This window comes from Kogia breviceps, chromosome 8, assembly GCF_026419965.1.
Source record: "Kogia breviceps isolate mKogBre1 chromosome 8, mKogBre1 haplotype 1, whole genome shotgun sequence".
NCBI classification, from domain to species: domain Eukaryota; kingdom Metazoa; phylum Chordata; class Mammalia; order Artiodactyla; family Physeteridae; genus Kogia; species Kogia breviceps.
Window position 1 is genome coordinate 1,639,959 of NC_081317.1, and position 17,850 is coordinate 1,657,808.

The 17,850-nt window shown below is 61.6% G+C and overlaps 1 protein-coding gene across 6 annotated transcripts in view; it reads left to right on the forward strand.

The window, feature by feature from the left end:
• The window catches only part of NACC2 (NACC family member 2), a 74,990-nt gene extending 57,525 nt beyond the window's left edge, over positions 1 to 17,465 (forward strand). For 5 of the 6 annotated variants that reach the window (XM_059070888.2, XM_059070891.2, XM_067040321.1 and 2 more), the window contains 4 exons: positions 8,240 to 8,404; positions 10,575 to 10,680; positions 10,968 to 11,065; positions 12,538 to 17,465. In XM_059070888.2, the coding sequence (XP_058926871.1) occupies positions 8,240 to 8,404; positions 10,575 to 10,680; positions 10,968 to 11,065; positions 12,538 to 13,043 (875 nt within the window). In that variant the 3' untranslated portion in view covers positions 13,044 to 17,465. The remainder of the gene's footprint in view (positions 1 to 8,239; positions 8,405 to 10,574; positions 10,681 to 10,967; positions 11,066 to 12,537) is intronic. The other variant, XM_067040319.1, reaches the window with a different exon arrangement.
• Positions 17,466 to 17,850: the final 385 nt, after the last annotated feature.

Below are 17,850 nucleotides of genomic sequence, written 5' to 3' on the forward strand. Positions count from 1 at the left end.
TTTTTCTAGTTGCAGCGAGCGGGGGCTGCTCTTCATTGTGGCACGCTGGCTTCTCATTGCTGTGGCTTCCCTTGTTGCAGAGCACGGGCTCTAGGTGCGTGGGCTTCAGTAGTTGTGGCACATGGGCTCAGTAGTCGTGGCTCACGGGCTCTAGAGCGCAGGCTCAGTAGTTGTGGCTCGTGGGCTCAGTAGTTGTGGCATGCGGGCTCAGTAGTTGTGGCGCACGGGCTTCAGTAGTTGTGGCGCACAGGCTCTAGAGCACAGGCTCAGTAGTTGTGGCGCACAGGCTTAGTTGCTCTGCGGCATGTAGGATCTTTCCGGACCAGGCCTACAAACCCATGTCCCCTGCATGGGCAGGCGGATTCTTAACCACTGAGCCACCAGGGAAGTCCCTGTAAGTTTGTTTTCTATGTCTGTTGAGTCTGTTTCTGTTTTGTAAATAAGTTCATTTGTATCATTTTTTAAGTTTCCACATATAAGTGGTATCTCGTGATACGACTTCCTCTGTCTGATTGACTTCACTTAGTATGATACTCTCTACTGGGCAGCTTTTTTTAATGCAGCTTTTAGCGTTGTTCTTGCCGAGGGGCTCAGTCCACTATTGGCTACTGCCTCCTCCTCACAGTGGGCGTCTGCGGGGTATTTTACAAGTTCAGTGCATTTATTTTTGTGTAGCTAACGTGTACTCGTTATCTTAAGGAATGTAGGACGATCGTACAGTGAAAAGCCGTTCTCCCGCATGGCCCTTCCGCCTCCCACTCGGGTCCCCAGAAGCATCCATGGTCGGCCTGGCATCCACGGGTGGGCAGGGGGGCTGCGAGCTTCTCAAGGTCAGCACTGGACAGGAGGATGGAGAACAGGAAAGGGACATGGTCAGACTGGCGATAGAAGAGCTGCCAGGATCGCTGTGGTGGGGTGAGGAGACCAGGTAGGGAACCAGTGGGGTCTCCTAGGGCCAGATTTGGGCGCAGGAGACAAAAAAACCCAGAACCCTGCCCCCTGGGAGGGGCAGCACCAGCTTTCCTTGGGACGAGCTGAGTGGGAGGGAGCTGCCCAGAGGGCGTTTCAAGTGTGCCGAGCCGTGGCCCGGGGGGCCGGTCACCGGGTCGGGGGGCCGCGGTGCGGGCTTGCACTGGCCGCAAAGCCCTGCTGGAGCACCGTCCAGGGTCTGGTCTCTCGGCCCTGCGTCTTCCCCAGCAGCTATGCCTGTAACTTCCTGAGCCACGGGGCCTGGAGACCCGCTGTGTCCCTTTGTGTCCTAGCAGCTGGGGTTTACACACAGGTCCTCTGGACTCTTGGCCTCGTGTTTCTGGTTCCACCTTTATTTTTCTTTCTTACTGGCTTTCCCTGCCAGACTTTGCTATTTTTTACCCCACATGCCAAACTGCGTTGGCTCTTGGATGCATTTCGTGCCCCTGTTTTAGATCCAAGAAATGGGATGCATCGTATTACAGTCGGTGGTGTATCACAGTTACGTTGGTGTCACGTAAAAGACAGAATGATGCCCGTGGTGACCCCCCCAGCCGCCTGGGCCCAAGTGCACCTGCAGGAACCGCCACCTGCCCTGTTCCTGGGATGCTGATATAGGTGTGTGCAGTGCACAGATGTCCTTCACGAGTGTGGCCCTTTCAGAACCGCCCGTCTGGTTGGCACTGAGCTGGCAGCTGCAGAGATGGGCTAGATCGCCCACCCGGGGTGCGTTTGGCATGAGTGGAGGCCACCCGGAGCTGAGCGGACGGGGGCTGGGCAGCCGCCTGGGCATGGGGTGGTGTGGCCTGAGTGTCCACCACCCAGAACAGCTCCACCAACCAGCCCCCAGGGCCCCAGGACTCCAGCGTGCTGCTCCGACAGTTACCCCCCAACCCCATCCCCTGGCAGCCGCTGTTCTCTGTCCCCGTGGTTCTGTCTTGGAACGTGTCCGACACATGGACCTGCCCAGGAGATGACCTTGTATGCTGGCCCCTCTGCTGGGTGTAGTGAACCTGTGATCCATCCAAGTTGTGTGGCAATAATTTGTTCCTGGGCTTCCCTGGTGGCGCAGCGGTTGAGAGTCCGCCTGCCGATGCAGGGAGCACGGGTTTGCGTCCCGGTCCGGGAGGATCCCACGTGCCGGGGAGCGGCTGGGCCCGTGAGCCGTGGCCGCTGCGCCTGCGCGTCCGGAGCCTGTGCTCCGCAACGGGAGGGGCCGCAGCGGTGAGAGGCCCGCGTACCGCAAAAAAAAAAAAAAAAAAAAAAAAAAGTTGCTTCTTGCAGCCCTGTGGTGACTGTCGTGTGGACGGCTTCCTGGCTGTCCCTTCCTCTGACTCAGGACACTGGGTGTTTCCAGTTTGGGGCGTCTGTGAGCACAGTGGGTGTGGACATTCCTGTACAGGGTCCGTTGCGTCCAGCCCTCATTTCTTTCTTCTCCTGCGTAAATACCTAAAAGTGGAATTGCTGGCTCAGCTATACATACGGTTAACTTTATTTTGTATTTATTTATTTTATTTTGCGGCACGCGGGCCTCTCACCGCTGTGGCCCCTCCCGTGGCGGAGCACAGGCTCCGGACGCGCAGGCGCAGCGGCCACGGCTCACGGGCCCAGCCGCTCCGCGGCACGTGGGATCCTCCCGGACCGGGGCGCGAACCCGCGTCCCCCGCATCTGCAGGCAGACTCCCAACCGCCGCGCCGCCAGGGAAGCCCCATACGGTTAACTTTAAAACAGACTGCCGCATGGTTTCCAGTGTCCTCGCCACCGGGACGAGCATTCCGGTGGCTCCGTGTCCTTGCCAGCATGTGCTGTGCTCAGGTCCCGCTGAGCCGTCCTAATCGCGGGCAGTGGTGTCTCAACGTGGCTTTCGTTTCCATTTTTCTAACGGCCCAGGACGTTGAGCATCTTTTCATCTGCTCACCTGCCATCTCCGTGTTCTCTGGCAAAGTGTCTGCTCAGATCTTTTGCCCATTTTTTTTTTTTTAGCATCTTTATTGGCGTATAATTGCTTTACAATGGTGTGTCAGTTTCTGCTGCCCATTTTGAAAATTGGGTTTTTTGTTTTGCTTCTATTGAGTTTTGAGAGGCCTACCTGGAGACACGTGGTTTGCAGATCTTTCCTTGGTCGGTGGTAGCTGGCTTGTCTTCTTTCATAGTCAGGAGTTTTTCATTTTGATGAAGTTTAGTTTATCATTTAATTTCTTTTAGGGACTGTGCTTTTGGAGTCAAGTCTAGGCTTTTAGCTGAACCCAAGATCACAGATTTTCTGGTGAAAGTTTTGTCGTTTTTTGTGTTTTACGTTTAGATCCGCGACCCCCTTGTGTCCATCTTGCACAAGCTGTGAGGTTCGGCCCATGGGTTTTGTGCCTGTGTGTGACCTGTGACTTGGCACCGTTTGTTGGCAGACTGTCACTTCCTTCTTTGGGTCTGTGTGCGTCTCTATCACAGATCGGCCAAGCGTACTTGAGTGGGTCTGTCTCTGGACCGTGCACTGTGTGTCTGGCAGGCCTGGTCACTGTGCTTTGTGGGGAGCCAGGGTTGGGTGGGGTGGTGCAGCATTTTTCTTTCCAGTTGGTTTTCAGTTGTGTTTTTCTATACAATTAAGAACTAGGGGTTCGGCTTCTTATGCTGCCCTCTGAACAAACAGCGTACCCTTTCGTGGAGTGGGCATCACCTTTTTTGTCCCCTGTCCGCCCCCCCGCCCCCAACCTCAGCAGAGCTACACTGCAGCTGGACCAGGGCGGCTCGGGCACCTGCCGGTTGGTGGTCACCCACGTTGCCGGGGCTCCCGGGGGCGGGGGCTGCCTATGCTGTGTCTGATGGTGATTCCCTAGGACACACTACGCATTTGGAGGCGGGAACAGGGGCCCTTTGGGGCTTCCTGGATGTGACAGCATCCTGTGGTCGGGCGTCTTGGTGTGTGTTGCCCAAAGAGAGGGTCCAGTGATTTCTTCAGATTCCCAGTCTGGGCCTCAGGAGGCTGAGGAAGTTCAGGACTGAGGTCAGCGTGACCCTCCCGGTTTCCCTCCTTCCATTCATTCGTGGTTTTTTTTGTTGTTTTTTTTTTTGGCTGCGTTGGATCCTCGTTGCTGCGCACGGGCTTTCTCTAGTTGCGGCGAGCAGGGGCTGCTCTTCGTTGCGGTGCGCGGGCTTCTCACTGCGGCGGCTTCTCTTGTTGTGGAGCACGGGCTCTAGGCACGTGGGCTTCAGTAGTTGTGGCACACGGGCTCAGCACTTGTGGCACACGGGCTTAGTTGTTCCGCGGCACGTGGGATCTTCCCGGACCAGGGCTCGAACCCGTGTCCCCTGTGTTGGCAGGTGGATTCTTAACCACTGCACCACCAGGGAAGTCTCCCATTCATTCTTTAAAAAAAATTGTTGTGTGTGTGGTAGAGTGTAGCTCATGTAAGATTTCCTGTTAAGGCCACTTCTGAGTGCACAGAAATCAGGTACATACACATTGTGCTACCATCACCACCGTCACCTCCAGAACTTTCTCTTCTTCCCAAACTGTCCCCACTAGACACTTGCTCCCCACCCCCCGCCCCAGCCCCAGGCCCCACCGTCCACTTCCTGCCTCCATGGGTTTGACTCCTTCAGGGACCTCACACGAGTGGGTCCTGCAGGCCGTGTCCGTCTGTGTCAGGCTCACCTCCCTTGCGTGATGTCTCCCGTTTGGGTTCAGGCAGGTGTCATGGTGGGGGCAGCAGGACTCCGAAGGCACAGCCTGGACCCCTCTTTCTCTCCAGTTAGAGACCCTGCAGGGCCCGCCATGCACCCTGTGAACACACTGGTGTTTTCTTCGGCCCTTGTGGTCTGAGGGAAGCTTCTGCCTGCCTCTATCCCTGCTGCCCATTTGCCCAGATTAGCTGCTGTTCCAGATCGTTCCATCGGGACCTTTACAACCATGACTCACCTTCCCTGCACACAGAGAGATTGCTCATCCCCCGATACAAACAGCTAATTGCTTTCACACGCTTCTCTCCAAATTTCACGGGGCCGAAATATTTGGAGCCCACGATCCTAGAAACCGACCTTATAAAGGGTAATAACCGGGGCCGTGGATGACGCAGGCAGCCGCCCCGGTCCTGGGGCAGCGGGAGGCCGCTGGGCCCCCCAGTGCTCAGGGAGACCTGGGTGTGATCCGAGGGATCTCTGCAGGCTGCCACACCCCTGCCCACAGTCCACCGAGGGGTCTCCCATCACCCTTGCCGTCAGGCACTGGAGGGACCCCGCCAGAGGCCGCCAGGGAGACTGGCGGGGCCCCGTCACTATGTCCTGGTGTACAGACTCTCCTGGGTTTCCAGAACCTGTTTGTAACTTGGCACCCCCTCCCTAGAAGGAGGCCGCTGGAAGCTGGGGCCTTGGTGGGTAATTTGGGGCTGGAGAGGGACGGGGGCACGTGAAGCGATTCGGAGCACCTTTCCAGATGAGCCGCCACTCTGTTGAGGGTATTTTTAGCCGGCGCAGTATCCGGCACATGGCAAAGCAGAAATAGAAGTGGCTCTTTTGGTTCCTCTGGATCTGACAGCCTCTGGCTCTTGGGGAGCCGTGCTGGGGCTGGTGGGGTGGGGTGGGGGGCGTGCGGAGTGCAGACAACTTCTGCTGTTTGGAGAAACATCGCGGCCGAGGAGTTGTAGATGGGGATTATTTCTGCCGGTGAGCGCTCTTTATGTAAATGCCACGGCGCCAGCGTTGGCGCCCTGCTCCCGAGAGTCTGAGAGTGTAATCGCAGCAGGCTGGGGGCGGGGAGGGGGGGAGGGAAGGGCTGGGCGGGTAATTATGTTTTAAAATATCATCCGGGTTGTTTTTCCTGTGCTCCCTGAGCCCCCGGGTAATTCCGGGTTTGGAAGATTCTGGCAGCTCTCTGCCGATCTGCCCCCACCCCCTGCCAGCGTTCCCCAGACATGCCAGGTGGGAAATGCTGCCCGACCCCCCCCACCCCACCCACAGTGGCCACCCTTCTGACTTCTGCCCTGAGCTGTGCTGCAACCTCGCCCAGGGCTTGGCTGATTCAGGAAAACTCCCTCCTTTGAACTGGAAGTGGCCGCTGCCAGGCCGAAGGCACCGCGTGCCACCCATCCTGTGCATGCTGGCAGGTGCCTCCCTAGGAACGGCTGAGCCCTGAGGGGACGGGGGAGGGGTGGCCTGGGGGTCCCCTGGTGGGGACTGGGGCTGACTCCGGAGCGGGCGATTCCAGACCCAGGAGGGGTGGGTAGAGCAACAGGTGGGCCCCCAACCCATCCTCGGGGCTGGAACCGACCGTCCTGCCTTCTCCCGCGGGACTCGCCCTGTGGTTTGGGGGGTGCTGGCCCTTCAGGGACTGGGCAGCCCTCACGTCTCCCCCGCAAGAGCTTGCTACAGAGATAACTAGGGGCTCATTCATGCTCACACTGTGCCGGGTCTGGGGCTTGGGCACCCTTCCTTGCCAGCCTCCCCCTCCTGAAGGGCTTCCAGGTCCTTCTCCCAGCCCCACCTGGCCTCCCCCAGACTTAGGTGCCTCTGCTGAATTTCCCTGTGGCCCCAAGGGGGGTCACAGTGCAGAGGGGATGGGACACCGGCCAGCCCAGGGGGCTGCCTCTGACCATCTTGGAGTGGCCTCGGGACCTCCCCAACAGGCCCTGCCGCTGAGCGCCTACCCTGAGGCTGCTGGAGGAGAGCTTCCAGCCCAGGCTTGCCCTCTGGGTACCTGAGCCCTGGGAGGTTTTACAAGCCGCGCTCTCCCCGCCAGTGGTCATTGAGGCTGCTGATGAGAGCCACCGTCCTCATCAAGGAAAGCCCAACCCCGGGTGGCCATCAGAGCAGACCCTGCCTGGGTGCCCGCGTGACGGGTGGGTGACCGGGGGACGGGCCCTGGGGTCTTCACCTGCAGGCCTCGCTGCTCAGCCAGGTGTGTGGCGTGGGCCCGCCCTGGAGCAGCTGTGATTTCTCAACAACGACAGCTGCGGGAGCAGGTGGCCCTCCCAGGAGTGACCCGGGAGCGCCATGTGCTGAGGACACAGAGGAGGGAGGCCGTGTCCCTGCCCTGTGTCTGGCCGGGATGGCTTGAGTGCGGGCCGCAGGGTGAGGAGTGCCGGACGGATGGCCGTGTGTGAGCCTGAACGGGGAGGCCGGCCTACGGTAGAGCCCGGCCGGGGCCGGGCCTCCAGCTGACCCTGCAGAGCGGGAGCCGGGCGTGTGATGCTGCCCGGGCTGCTGGCGCCGGGCAGGAAAATGAGGAGGGGGCGGGGGGGCAGGCGCGGGGCAGGAAGCGGGGGCCTGCTTGGAGGGTCTTGGGGCGGCGAGGCTGGTGAGGTGGGGTCCTGCCCACCATGGGGGCCTCCACGTGGCCGCTGCCCTCACCCCGCCTGGCCGCCTGCTGAACCCTCTGGGCTGGGCACTCCCTGTGAGCAGGGGGCAGGCCCTCGGCCTCCCAGCACCTGGGGAGGCACCTGGGTGTGCTGGGTGCCCAGCAAGTGCCCGATAGACTAGCCCCCACCCCCACCCCATGAGCCCGAGAGGGAACCCCCAGCCCAGCCTTGAGCCCCTGCAGAGGGCCCGTGGGTAGGTGGGTGGTTAGGAGGCTGGGGGGGGGCGCTGGGGCCTCGGCCGTCCCCTGCTTGGTGTCCTGTGTGTGGTGCTTGCACTCACGTGTGACATGGGGACGTCGGAGGGGGCCTCCCCCACTCCCCACCCCTGGGGGTCCCTGAATGACCCCTAGTAGTGGTCTGTCAGGAACATCCCCCGACGGCCCGGAGGCCTGGAGCCGGCGTGGAGACAGCGTCGGCTGCCCGGCTGGGCCACCGCCTGGCTTTACTGTTGGTGAATATTGATGGAGCTGCTCTTGGCCAGGAAAACATGGCGCAGCCTTTGGGGGTGGGGTGCCCACGCTCAGGGGGGCTGCGTCCCCCCCGCCTGTAGAACGGGGCTGCTGTGAGGAGACAGGCTGGGGAGCGGTTGACAGTACAGGTCTCGCTGGGTCCCCTTCGCGGGGCGCTCCCTCCCTGCTCCCACCCCCAGCCCTGAGCCCTCATTCCGGCTCCTCGCCCTGCAGGCCTCAGCCTGCTGGACACCCCCACCCTGGGAGCCTCCCAGGCCTCCCGCGACTTGCTCCCAGGCCGGCTGGGAGTCCCGTGCCTGCCTTCTCTGCCCTCTGGTTTAGTCGGGTCCTCCCGGCAGGGACAACACCTGGTGGGTGGGGGGGGGCGGGCATGCAGCAGGCCTGGCCCGGGCCCGGGTGGGCGGGAGGGGAGATCTGCCGTGTCCCTGACTGGGTGGCCTCTGGGCCCACAGTGCAAGAGAAGCCGGAGCCCTTGCCACTGGAGAGCCGTTCCTGCGTCCTCATCCGCCGCGACCTGGTGGCCCTGCCCGCCAGCCTCATCAGCCAGATCGGGTACCGCTGCCACCCCAAGCTCTACTCCGAGGGGGACCCCGGCGAGAAGCTGGAGCTGGTGGCAGGTGAGGCCTCACCCCCACCCTGTCTATTGTATGCAGCTGCCCTGCCGTTTATTTTTTCTCCGGAGCCATGAACAATGGACTCATCACCAGTCAGTCAAAAAAAAAAAAGAACATCTTAAATTTCCTCTAATTTCCTTTTAGAAGAATGTGTCATTAAGAGGAGATATTCAATTGAATTAATTTAGCATTTTAATTGAATCCCCTGGGCTGGTCGCGCTTCTGATTGGCGGGGACTGCAGTCATGATTGTGTTTTAATTTAGGTCGGGATAAAACCAAGTCCCCCCACCACCCCCAGCTCCCCAAGTGTCCAATTGTCTCCTTCCAGAGCTAATGACCAGAGCTTCCAAACGGCAGCTAGCTCCCAGGCAGCAATGGACTTGTTTCTTCTGTAAAAACAAACAATACCGATGGGGTCCAAAGCCCCTTAGGGCTCGTGCCTGTTGGAAATATTTATCTTCTCAGTGTTGGGATTCGTTCCGCCTCACAGCTCCTTGTAGATTTTTTTTTTTTTGTCCGCGCTGTGAGGCTCGTGGGATCTTAGCTCCCCGACCGGGGATTGAACCCGGGCCCTCGGCAGTGAGAGCGCAGAGTCCTGGCCGCTGGACCGCCGCGGAAGTCCCTCCTTGTAGATTTTTTTTTTTTTTTTTAAGGCTGTCCGGCGGGGAGATGAGAATTGATGGGGCCTCCCCTCTTCCTCTGTGAGCTGTTGGGTCGTCACTCCCGACCAGCACCCCCCCGCCTGCTGCTCCCGGGCCACATCACGGGGTTCCTTCTGCCTGAGCCGTCCCCCACTTCTGGACCCACGCCTCAGCAGGCGGCCTCGCCTTTCAGCCGACGGGAGGGCAGCTGGGCGGTGCTGGCTGGACCTGGGTGGGGTGGGGACGTCACCGGCCGTGCCCCAAGCCCCCCGCCCCTGCTGGCCGGCGGCGTTCCAGGCAGCATCCAGCTCCTCTGTTCGGGGAACGCCAGCATCAGGCTGTGCGGGGTTCTGCGAGTAGGCAGGCGCCTCAGGGCCCTGGGGTGGGCGTGTTCCCCGGGGAGGCCTGTCTTATCAGCTTGGGGTGGGAAGGGCGCAGGCCTCCTGCTAAGCCCCCCTTTACAGATCTCCCCACAGCGAGGGGGCTCGCCCGGCCCGTGTGGCTCACGGGGACCTGCCGTGCTGTTGGGTCTGAGGCTCTGCAGACCTCGGGTGGGGCGAGGCCCTGCGGGAGCCTCGGTGTGTCGTGGCCGGAGACGCCCGATGGCGGTTTCCATCCAGAATCAGCCACGTGCTTCTTAACCGGTGCCTGTGGGCTTCTCTGGAGACCTGGCTCGTGGGGAACAAAACGTTAAGCCGGGGAAGGACCCCGAAGCGGAGGGGCAGCTTTCACGGGGGGGTCCTTGCATCTCTGCCCTGCCCCCCCCGCCGCCCAGAAGGGAACACTGCCTTGTTCACGTTTTCCAATGAGGAGGTTCAGTACGTGCCCCGTAAAAAGTCAGATCATAGACAAAGGCCCGCATGGGGCCCTGCAGGCTCCCGAGCGGGGCCGGCGTTTCCTCACCCTTCAGTGTTCTTCACGCGGGCTGACTCGCGGGAGCCCCTCTCTCCGCGGGCAGGGTCCGGGGTAAACAGAGGCCCCCCCCGAGGCCCCTGTCGTCCCTGCCCTTCGTTGGCCTGAACCCCGGTGGGGGCCCGGCCTGGCCAGACCGCGGGCCTCACTGGTCCCGTCTCTGCCCTGGGCTGGCCCTTCCGTCCCGGCCCCCGGAGAGGTCAGTGCTGGGCAGGGGGCAGCTGCAGCCCGACCTCCACGATTGCAGCTCCATCACTGCCCACGGCCCTTCGGTGTTCAGGGAGAACTGAGAGGCAAGATGAGTGCTGCCCAAACCCAAAGGCAGGTCAGCTCCAGGCAGTTCCCTCGAGGCTGGGAGGGCAGTTTGGGGACAGCCCTTTGAAGCGTGTGACCAAGGCTGCCTGCTTCTGGTGACAGGGCCCCAGTGCAGCGAGGAAGGCCTCGAGCGTTGTTCCCAGCCCCTCGGGGTCCCAGGCCTGGAGGGGGGGGCTGCCCCGTACCGTCCCCCACCGACCCCCCCTCACCCGTGGTGCGCCCGTCCCGGCCCCAGCGGCCCCCGGGCTGCCCGTGGCCCTGGGTCTGGGGCTGAGGGCCTCCCTTTTGTGTCTGGCGGCCGCAGGCTCTGGCGTCTACATCACGCGCGGGCAGCTGATGAACTGCCACCTCTGCGCGGGGGTGAAGCACAAGGTGCTGCTGCGGCGCCTCCTCGCCACCTTCTTCGACAGGTAGGTCCCCCGCGGAGTCTTCTCTAGACGAGGCCGTGCGCCCAGGGTCCCCCACCTTCCCGACCTCACAGGTGTCAACCCGAGGCCGTCGGCCAGACCCGGGTCTGGGGAGGGCTTGTGGACACCCCCCCCCCAAAGTGAAGAACCACACCGGCTCCACGCCACTGAGGCGGGGGGCTCCTTCCCCTAAGGGGCGGGGGGGGCACGCAGGCAGGGACCCCGTTCCCGTGCGTCCCCTCCAGCCGGCGGCCTCACGCTGGCCGCCCCCCTTCCTGTCCCCCCGCCAGGAACACGCTGGCCAACAGCTGTGGCACAGGCATCCGCTCGTCCACCAGTGACCCGAGCCGCAAGCCGCTGGACAGCCGCGTCCTGAACGCTGTGAAACGTAAGAGGACCGCTGGGGTCTCTCGGGGCTGGGGAGGCGTCTCAAGGAGCTCCAGGAGCCCCCGGGCCCTTGGATGTCAGCCTGGGAAAGGTGGCTTCTCCCCCAGGAGCAAAAGCCGGGGCCGCAGGGTCGAGGGGGAGAAAAGAGCAGCTCGCGGGGGCCCGGTCTCGGGGTGTTAACATTCTTGGTAGGTTTCCAAGCGTGATGAATTCAGCTGCGAAACTATTTTAATATGTGAAATAGATCTAATTTTCCTTTTGGAACAAAACCGCTTATTTACATTTTGGGGTTATTTTGAGCCTTTGCCATCTGCTCGGCCCGCTTCTGCCTCCCGCTGCTCGGCCCGTGGGGGCGGAGTCTGGTCCATCTCGGTGGCAGACCGCCGCCCCCGTCCCCCCGCACCCCCCAGACGAGGAGGAAGCCACCGGTGCCCGGCACGGGCCAGTGCAGCCAAGAGCACGTCCTCCTGTAGCTGTCGGCACGCGAAACACTGTCTTAGTTTTCTGGCTTAAAAAATCTCTCTTGTGAGGCTGATTCTGTTTTAGAGCAGAGGGGCCTTTGCAGCCAGTAGTCGCGTCCCAAAGCATGGGTGGGGTGCCGGCAGCGGCTCTGGGAAGATGCTGAGAGGGGGGGTGCAGCTGCTGCTGCCCCAGGGCAGGGCTCCCAGTGGAGGGGGCTCACCCTGGGGGACCCGCCTCTGGGTTCCGGGCTGTTCGGAGAGTTGGATCTTGAGGCTTCTAGAGGAGAAGCGGGGAGAGGGCGTACCGTTGTTATTGCTGATGATGATATACAGCAGCCCAGCTGCTGGGCTGGGGTCTCCGGGCCGGGGACTGGGCTGAAGACAGGTGTCAGCCGGCCCCCTCCTCACTCCTTGCCAGCCCTTTGATCGGGCCCAGAGAGACCCGAGCCTCACAGCTGAGCGGGTGCCCAGGCCCTGCCCCGAATCCCACTCCACCAGGGCAGGGATTCTATCAGGCTTGTCTGACCAAGGATGCAAGGTGGGTGGGACAGGGTGGGAAAGCGAGGCCCGGAGATGGGGGCCCACCCAAGGCCACACTGCCAGCCGGTGGTCAGGAGGAGCCGGAGCCCACTGGACCCTCTGTGCTCCTGCTAGAGCCGCAGGCTGGGCTCCTGTTTGCCCCGACGGCCCCTCCCCTGAAGGTTCCCCCAGGCTGTCCCAGAGGAGCAGGGCGGGGCCTCCAGCACTGAGAAGGGTGACCACTGGTCTTCAGGCTGACCCAGGAGAGGCCTCGGTGGCCCTGTGGCCTCCCCTGCCAGAGGGGAGCAGGGTGGAGGAGACCCTGGAGGTCCCTGGCCTGCCCCACTGGCCCCGCGGTGGCCTCTCCAGCCCAGAGCGCTTCCAGGGCATCTCAGTCCCACGGCCCCTCAGGAGGCAGAGGGCCAGCCAGCATCGTGGGGTTCCTGGGGGTGGGTGGCCGCTCACGCCACCTCCTGGCACCCTGTCCTTGCAGTGTACTGTCAGAACTTCGCCCCCAGCTTCAAGGAGAGCGAGATGAACGTGATCGCCGCGGACATGTGCACCAACGCCCGCCGCGTCCGCAAGCGCTGGCTGCCCAAGATCAAGTCCATGCTGCCCGAGGGCGTGGAGATGTACCGCACGGTCATGGGCTCCTCGGCCGCCAGCGCGCCCCTGGACCCCGAGTTCCCGCCCGCCGCCGCGCAGGTGTTCGAGCAGCGCCTCTACGCCGAGCGGCGGGGCGATGCCGCCGCCATCGTGGCTCTGAGGACTGACGCTGTGAATGTCGACCTGGGCGCCTCCACCAACCCCACCTTCGAGGCCGGCTCGGAGGCCGACGGGGCCGGCTCGGTCGTCCAGGAGGTGTCTGCGCCCGAGCCGCTGCCCGCCGAGGGCCAGAGCCCCCCGCAGCCCTTCGAGCAGGGCAGCGCCAGCAGCAGCCGGCCCGCGACGCCGGCCACGGGGAGGAGACCGGAGGGCCCGTACGCAGGGACCTTGTAGGGGCCCGAGGCCGGACCGGGCGCCAAGGCGGGTACTGAAGCTGCTTGCATGCGTTACTAATACAGACAAATGTGATCAAGCCACTTACCTACTGAACTGCTACTGTTGCCTGAAAAAAATGTGATTTTTATTCTGCTTGTATTTAAAATTCATGAAGGAAACAAATGCATTCGTTATACTGTAAACGATTAGGCCCCTGGCGACCTAGTTGCGAGGTGGTCCCGGGGCTCCTTTTTGATATTCGAGAGGTTAGTCTCCACGTTGTAGCTTTCCCTCCCCCTGTGCGGGGAGGGGGCTAGAAGCCGCCAGACCCTGGTGCCCGGCCTCCTGCCCCCACGGTTCCCTCTGCCTGGGGCAAAGCCAGGGGCCTGTGGGGTGGGAGCACGTGTCTTGGGACCCTCGTTCCTTTCCCATGGGGACCCCCCCCCCCGCCACTCCGGGACCACGGGCCGGGGCTGGGCCCCCAGGGGCCAAACTCCTTGTTCTCCCTTCTTCCTGAGACTCGGGGCTCAGGCCCGCCGGGCCCGCCGTGCGTGTGGGGTGTGGGTGTGTGCGCTTGGCGTGTGTGAGCGTATGCGGGGGCGGTGGTGACGGCACAGCGACGGGCCGTGCTGGTCACTGTGGGTGGCGGAAGCGATCTTGGCTGTGTCTGCTCTCCTGCCCCACGCCCGTGGGGTCTGCCCTACCCCTGCGGCTCCACGGACCCTCGGTCCACCCGGGACCCGGCGCCTGCTGGCTCCAGCCCGGCCACCCGCCCGGCTACCCGCCCACCATCCTGTGAGGTGGGGCCGCTGCCCCGGGGCAGACCACGCAGTCCGCAGCCACGTTGGGTTTTATGTTTGTTTGTTTATTTGTCTTTGTCTTAATTCAGATCTATTTCATGTATGGTTTGGAAACTTTCAGACCCAAAAGAGCAAAAAAATTAGGGAGGATTGGGATCCCTGCCCCAACCCGCTACGGCTTGGGGGTGGGTCTGCCCGGATGCCACGCCCCCCTTTCCCCCGGCCAGGTCCCACTCACCTCCTGTTGAAGTGCAGCCAGGGCATGTTCCGGAGGAAGGGAGCCAGGGGCCTGGCCGGGGCTGGAGCCAGGCCCCTCGGTGCTGGGCTCCCCCATGCGCGCTGAGCCCTGGGGTATGCGCACCTCTGAGGCTGTGGGTGGGTGGGCACAGGCCTGAGCTGGGGCGGCTTGCGGTGCACGGGTTCTGGAATGCATGGTGGGCGGGGTGGCAGGGGCGTGCAAGTGTCGGTTTGAGGCTGGAAAGCTCACTGTGAAGTTTAATTGCTGTTTGCGGGGAGGGGCGCAGGCTGTCCGAAGTGCTCTCCTGTCCGGACATCCAGGGGCTGCCTTCCCCTCGAGTCCCAGGCAGCCCCCAGGCCTGGCCAGAGGCATGCCCCACCCCCAGACTTGAGCTGGCCTGCTGCTCCCCCCCCGCCCCACCCCCGTCTCGTCGTCCCCCCACCCCCACCCCCCCACCCCGCCGTCCGGCAGGTGTGGCTCAACCCTCCTAACCTGCAAAGTTGAGCTGCCCTAGTGTGGGTCCCAGCGGGGGGCAGCCTGGGGGGCAGGGCAGGGGGCTTAGGCCCCCTCCCACCCGAGCTCCTCGTCCTGCTGACTGCAGCCCTCCTTTGTGGAGGGCCCTTGGGGGAGACCTCGGGGTGGGGGGGGCGGGGCGCCTTCCAGCCAGGCCAGACGGGTGCCTGCCCTCCAGAGAGCGCTGATGGCTCCGGGCCGGGGTCGGGGGGCCCTGGGTGGGCACTGGCGCAGGGAGGGCCGAGCCCTGTGGTCCCGGCCCGAGGGGCTGCAGCTCCTTCCTGCTGGGGCTTCGGACCAACCACCTGGCCCAGAGGCGGGCCTCCTCTGTCTCAGGCCCAGGTGGGGTTGGAGCTGGCCGGGCCCCCCGCCCCCACCGCAGGCCCACAGCCCACCAGGGACCAGGACCAAGTCCTCCTGGAGTTGGGAGGAGGCCACACCCCCTAAGCTATCAGGAGGCTGCGGGGCGGGGCGTGGTGGGCGAGGCAGACCCCACTGTCCCCCGCTCCAGACGGAGGTCCCTTCATCTGTCCCTGCCCCACGTTTGCACTTTCATTCCACCATCCCTGGGGACCTTCGGGGGCCGGCCGCCCGTCCCGGCTGTTGACAGAAGGGCCCGCTCTTCCCTTCTCCCCCACTCCAAGGTGGGCACGGCCCTCACCCGAGGCCAGGACAAGGAGGGGTGCCGCTGGTCTCCCAGAGACGGCCTCACCGCCGCTCAGGCTAGCACAATGTCCCGTGACCTCTGTCCTTTAATTGTTTATAACCGCCGTCTGTTTTGTTGTTCTGGGTAAGGAAGGCAAGAGCTACAGGTGAAACTTTAATAATACTCAAATGTGAATGGGTTCTGAGCTCTCCCTGCGCCCCGGGCGGGCCAGGCCGAGCGTTTTGCACTAATGTGTCCCGCGGTGGTGGACGTGGGTCGGGAGCGTTGCAGACGGGCGTGGCTGATGATTGTATCTGCCGGGGCGCTCCCTCTGCTGAATGTTCTCGGCGTGGGTGGCGGCGGGCCTGGGCTCGTGGGGCCTTCCAGAGTGCCTTAGCATCTTTTGATCATTTTTCCCAAGGAAAACCAATTAAGAGAACCGGACCCTCCCCCTCCTCTGTTTACAAGACGACTAATTCCTGTCCTGTGAGCGTGATCCCGACTCACCCAGATCCTGTAGACCGAGAGACAAGCCACTCAGTATTTATGAGATGTCTGCACCTTTATCCCTAAGCTTGACTATTAGCAATACGCATATAACTACATAGAGTCTATTATATAGAGCTAAGTCCTATCAGCGCCTTTGGAGGAGAGGAGGACTGGGCCAGTCCCAGCGGCTGTGGTGGGCGGCTGGCCTGAGCTCCAGCGGCTGCCTGCCCTCTCCTGCCCTCCCCAGCGGCCGGGATGTGCCAGGGAAGCAGCTGGGACAAGTGCAAAGGTCCAGGAGAAGGGACCGGGAGATGCGACATGCTGTGAGCTCGGTGGGGCCGCCCGCCTAGCCGGCGGCCTCGGTACTTGAATCCCATCTTGCTTTCTGCACCGTGTCTGGTCTCGCCCGGAGTCCTCTGTGGTTGCTTAACCTTGCATTCGATTCGATCGGCTTTCCTTGCCCCTGAATGTGGACGAGAGGCGAAGGGGAGAGGCCTCTGAGGTGCGGCCCTTGGCCCCTGCCCGCTGGCCCGGAGCCGGGCCTGTTTCTCCTCCGTGAAAACGCACGCCTCGGCGGCCTTAGAGGAAGGAGGAAGGCAGAGAGAGGCTCGGCCTGGGAGGGGTCTGCTGTGTGCCCGGCCCTGACCCGTCCCCGTTTGACGGCCGGAACCCGCCAGCACTGGCCCCGTGCGTGCCACCCTAGCCGTCGATGGCTTAGATGCCCCTCCAACGGGTTATCTTTATGGAAATATCTTGCTGCAAGTAGAAAAAGGCCCTATGGCCCATTAACCAACTGAGAACTCAGAGAAAACCTCAGTTTGCCTCTGCCAGCAGTAAATCCTAAACACAGAATCGAGAGTTCAGAGCCGTCTTGAGCTTGAACTGCTGTTTCCAAATGTTGCTGCTGCACGAATTTGTCATTATGTCATCCAGCTCCGGGCGTGTCACCCGCCGGAGGCCGTGGGGGGCTCGGTACAAGGTGTTTCTAACGTAGCAAGGGTTTCTGGGTTTTGTTTGTTTGTTTTGTTTATTTGAGAAAAACGGAAAGGAAAATGATGCAGCAGCTAAAGCGTTCAGATTGGACAGCCTGCCTGAATCCTGATGAGTGCTTCAGTGTTAGTGTTTTGCACATGATTGTAATTTTTATGTCAAAAGAAGCCAAAACTTGCAATACTATTTTTAGCAGACAAAAAAATAAAAGAACTAAATATAAAATGTATAAATATTTTTGACTTGAACATTTGGATGGCACTGGGTGCAAATAGACCATTCATCCTTTGGACGGAATGTTTGGGAAAAAAGAGACTTGCTGTAAAGAGTCCATGGAGGGGTTATGTAGTACTGTAACTCACGACTGTTAAAAATAAATCAATAAATTGTCCTGTGCTGTATAAAGGAGGCCTGTTTCACAGTAACACTGAGTTCCATTTCAGCCGCAGGCTGGCTTTTTTTTTTTTTTCTTTTTTTCTTTTTTGGAGAAGAAGGAGGAAACCTCTGTTTGCTCCTCCCGCGCCTCCCTCTCTTCCGCGCTGCTAGTTGGCAGAGTCCAGACTGTTGCTTTTTCGCCACGGCTGACACCGTATCATGACTCAGAAGACACAACGTCCGCCAGCGACCAGGAAACCGAGGGCTTGCAGTGTGCTCAGAGCCGTTTCAGGAGGTGAAATCCGTTACAAACAAAAGGATGTGATCGTTCGTTGTAAAGCGCTTTGTAAAATTCACATTTACAGAATAATAAAGTCAGTTCAAAGCCAGGTTGCCGTCACTTTGCTCGCCCAGTGGCGTTGTTGGGGGGGCGGCGTTGAGAAGGCAGGGAGGGGGTGGGCTGTTGGGAGCAGCGTGGTCAGCCACCCCAGGACACCCTCAAGACCCAGGAGCCTGGGGCGGGGGAAGGGCCATCGCCAGGCTCGCTGGCCACTGTCCTCACCTGGCCCGCTTACCTCCCCCTCCCCGCAGTATCTTACAAGGGAAGGGGGCTGGTGGGTAGGATGTCCTTCAGGTCCAGTGCCTGGGGGAGGGCCCTGAGCTCCGGGTGAACTGGCGAGGCTCTGCTTTGCTTTTTCTCGTCTGCAAACTGGGGCATCCACCTCACCTGGCTCACCTGCCTACCACTCCAGGTGTGTGGCTGCCTCCCTCCCC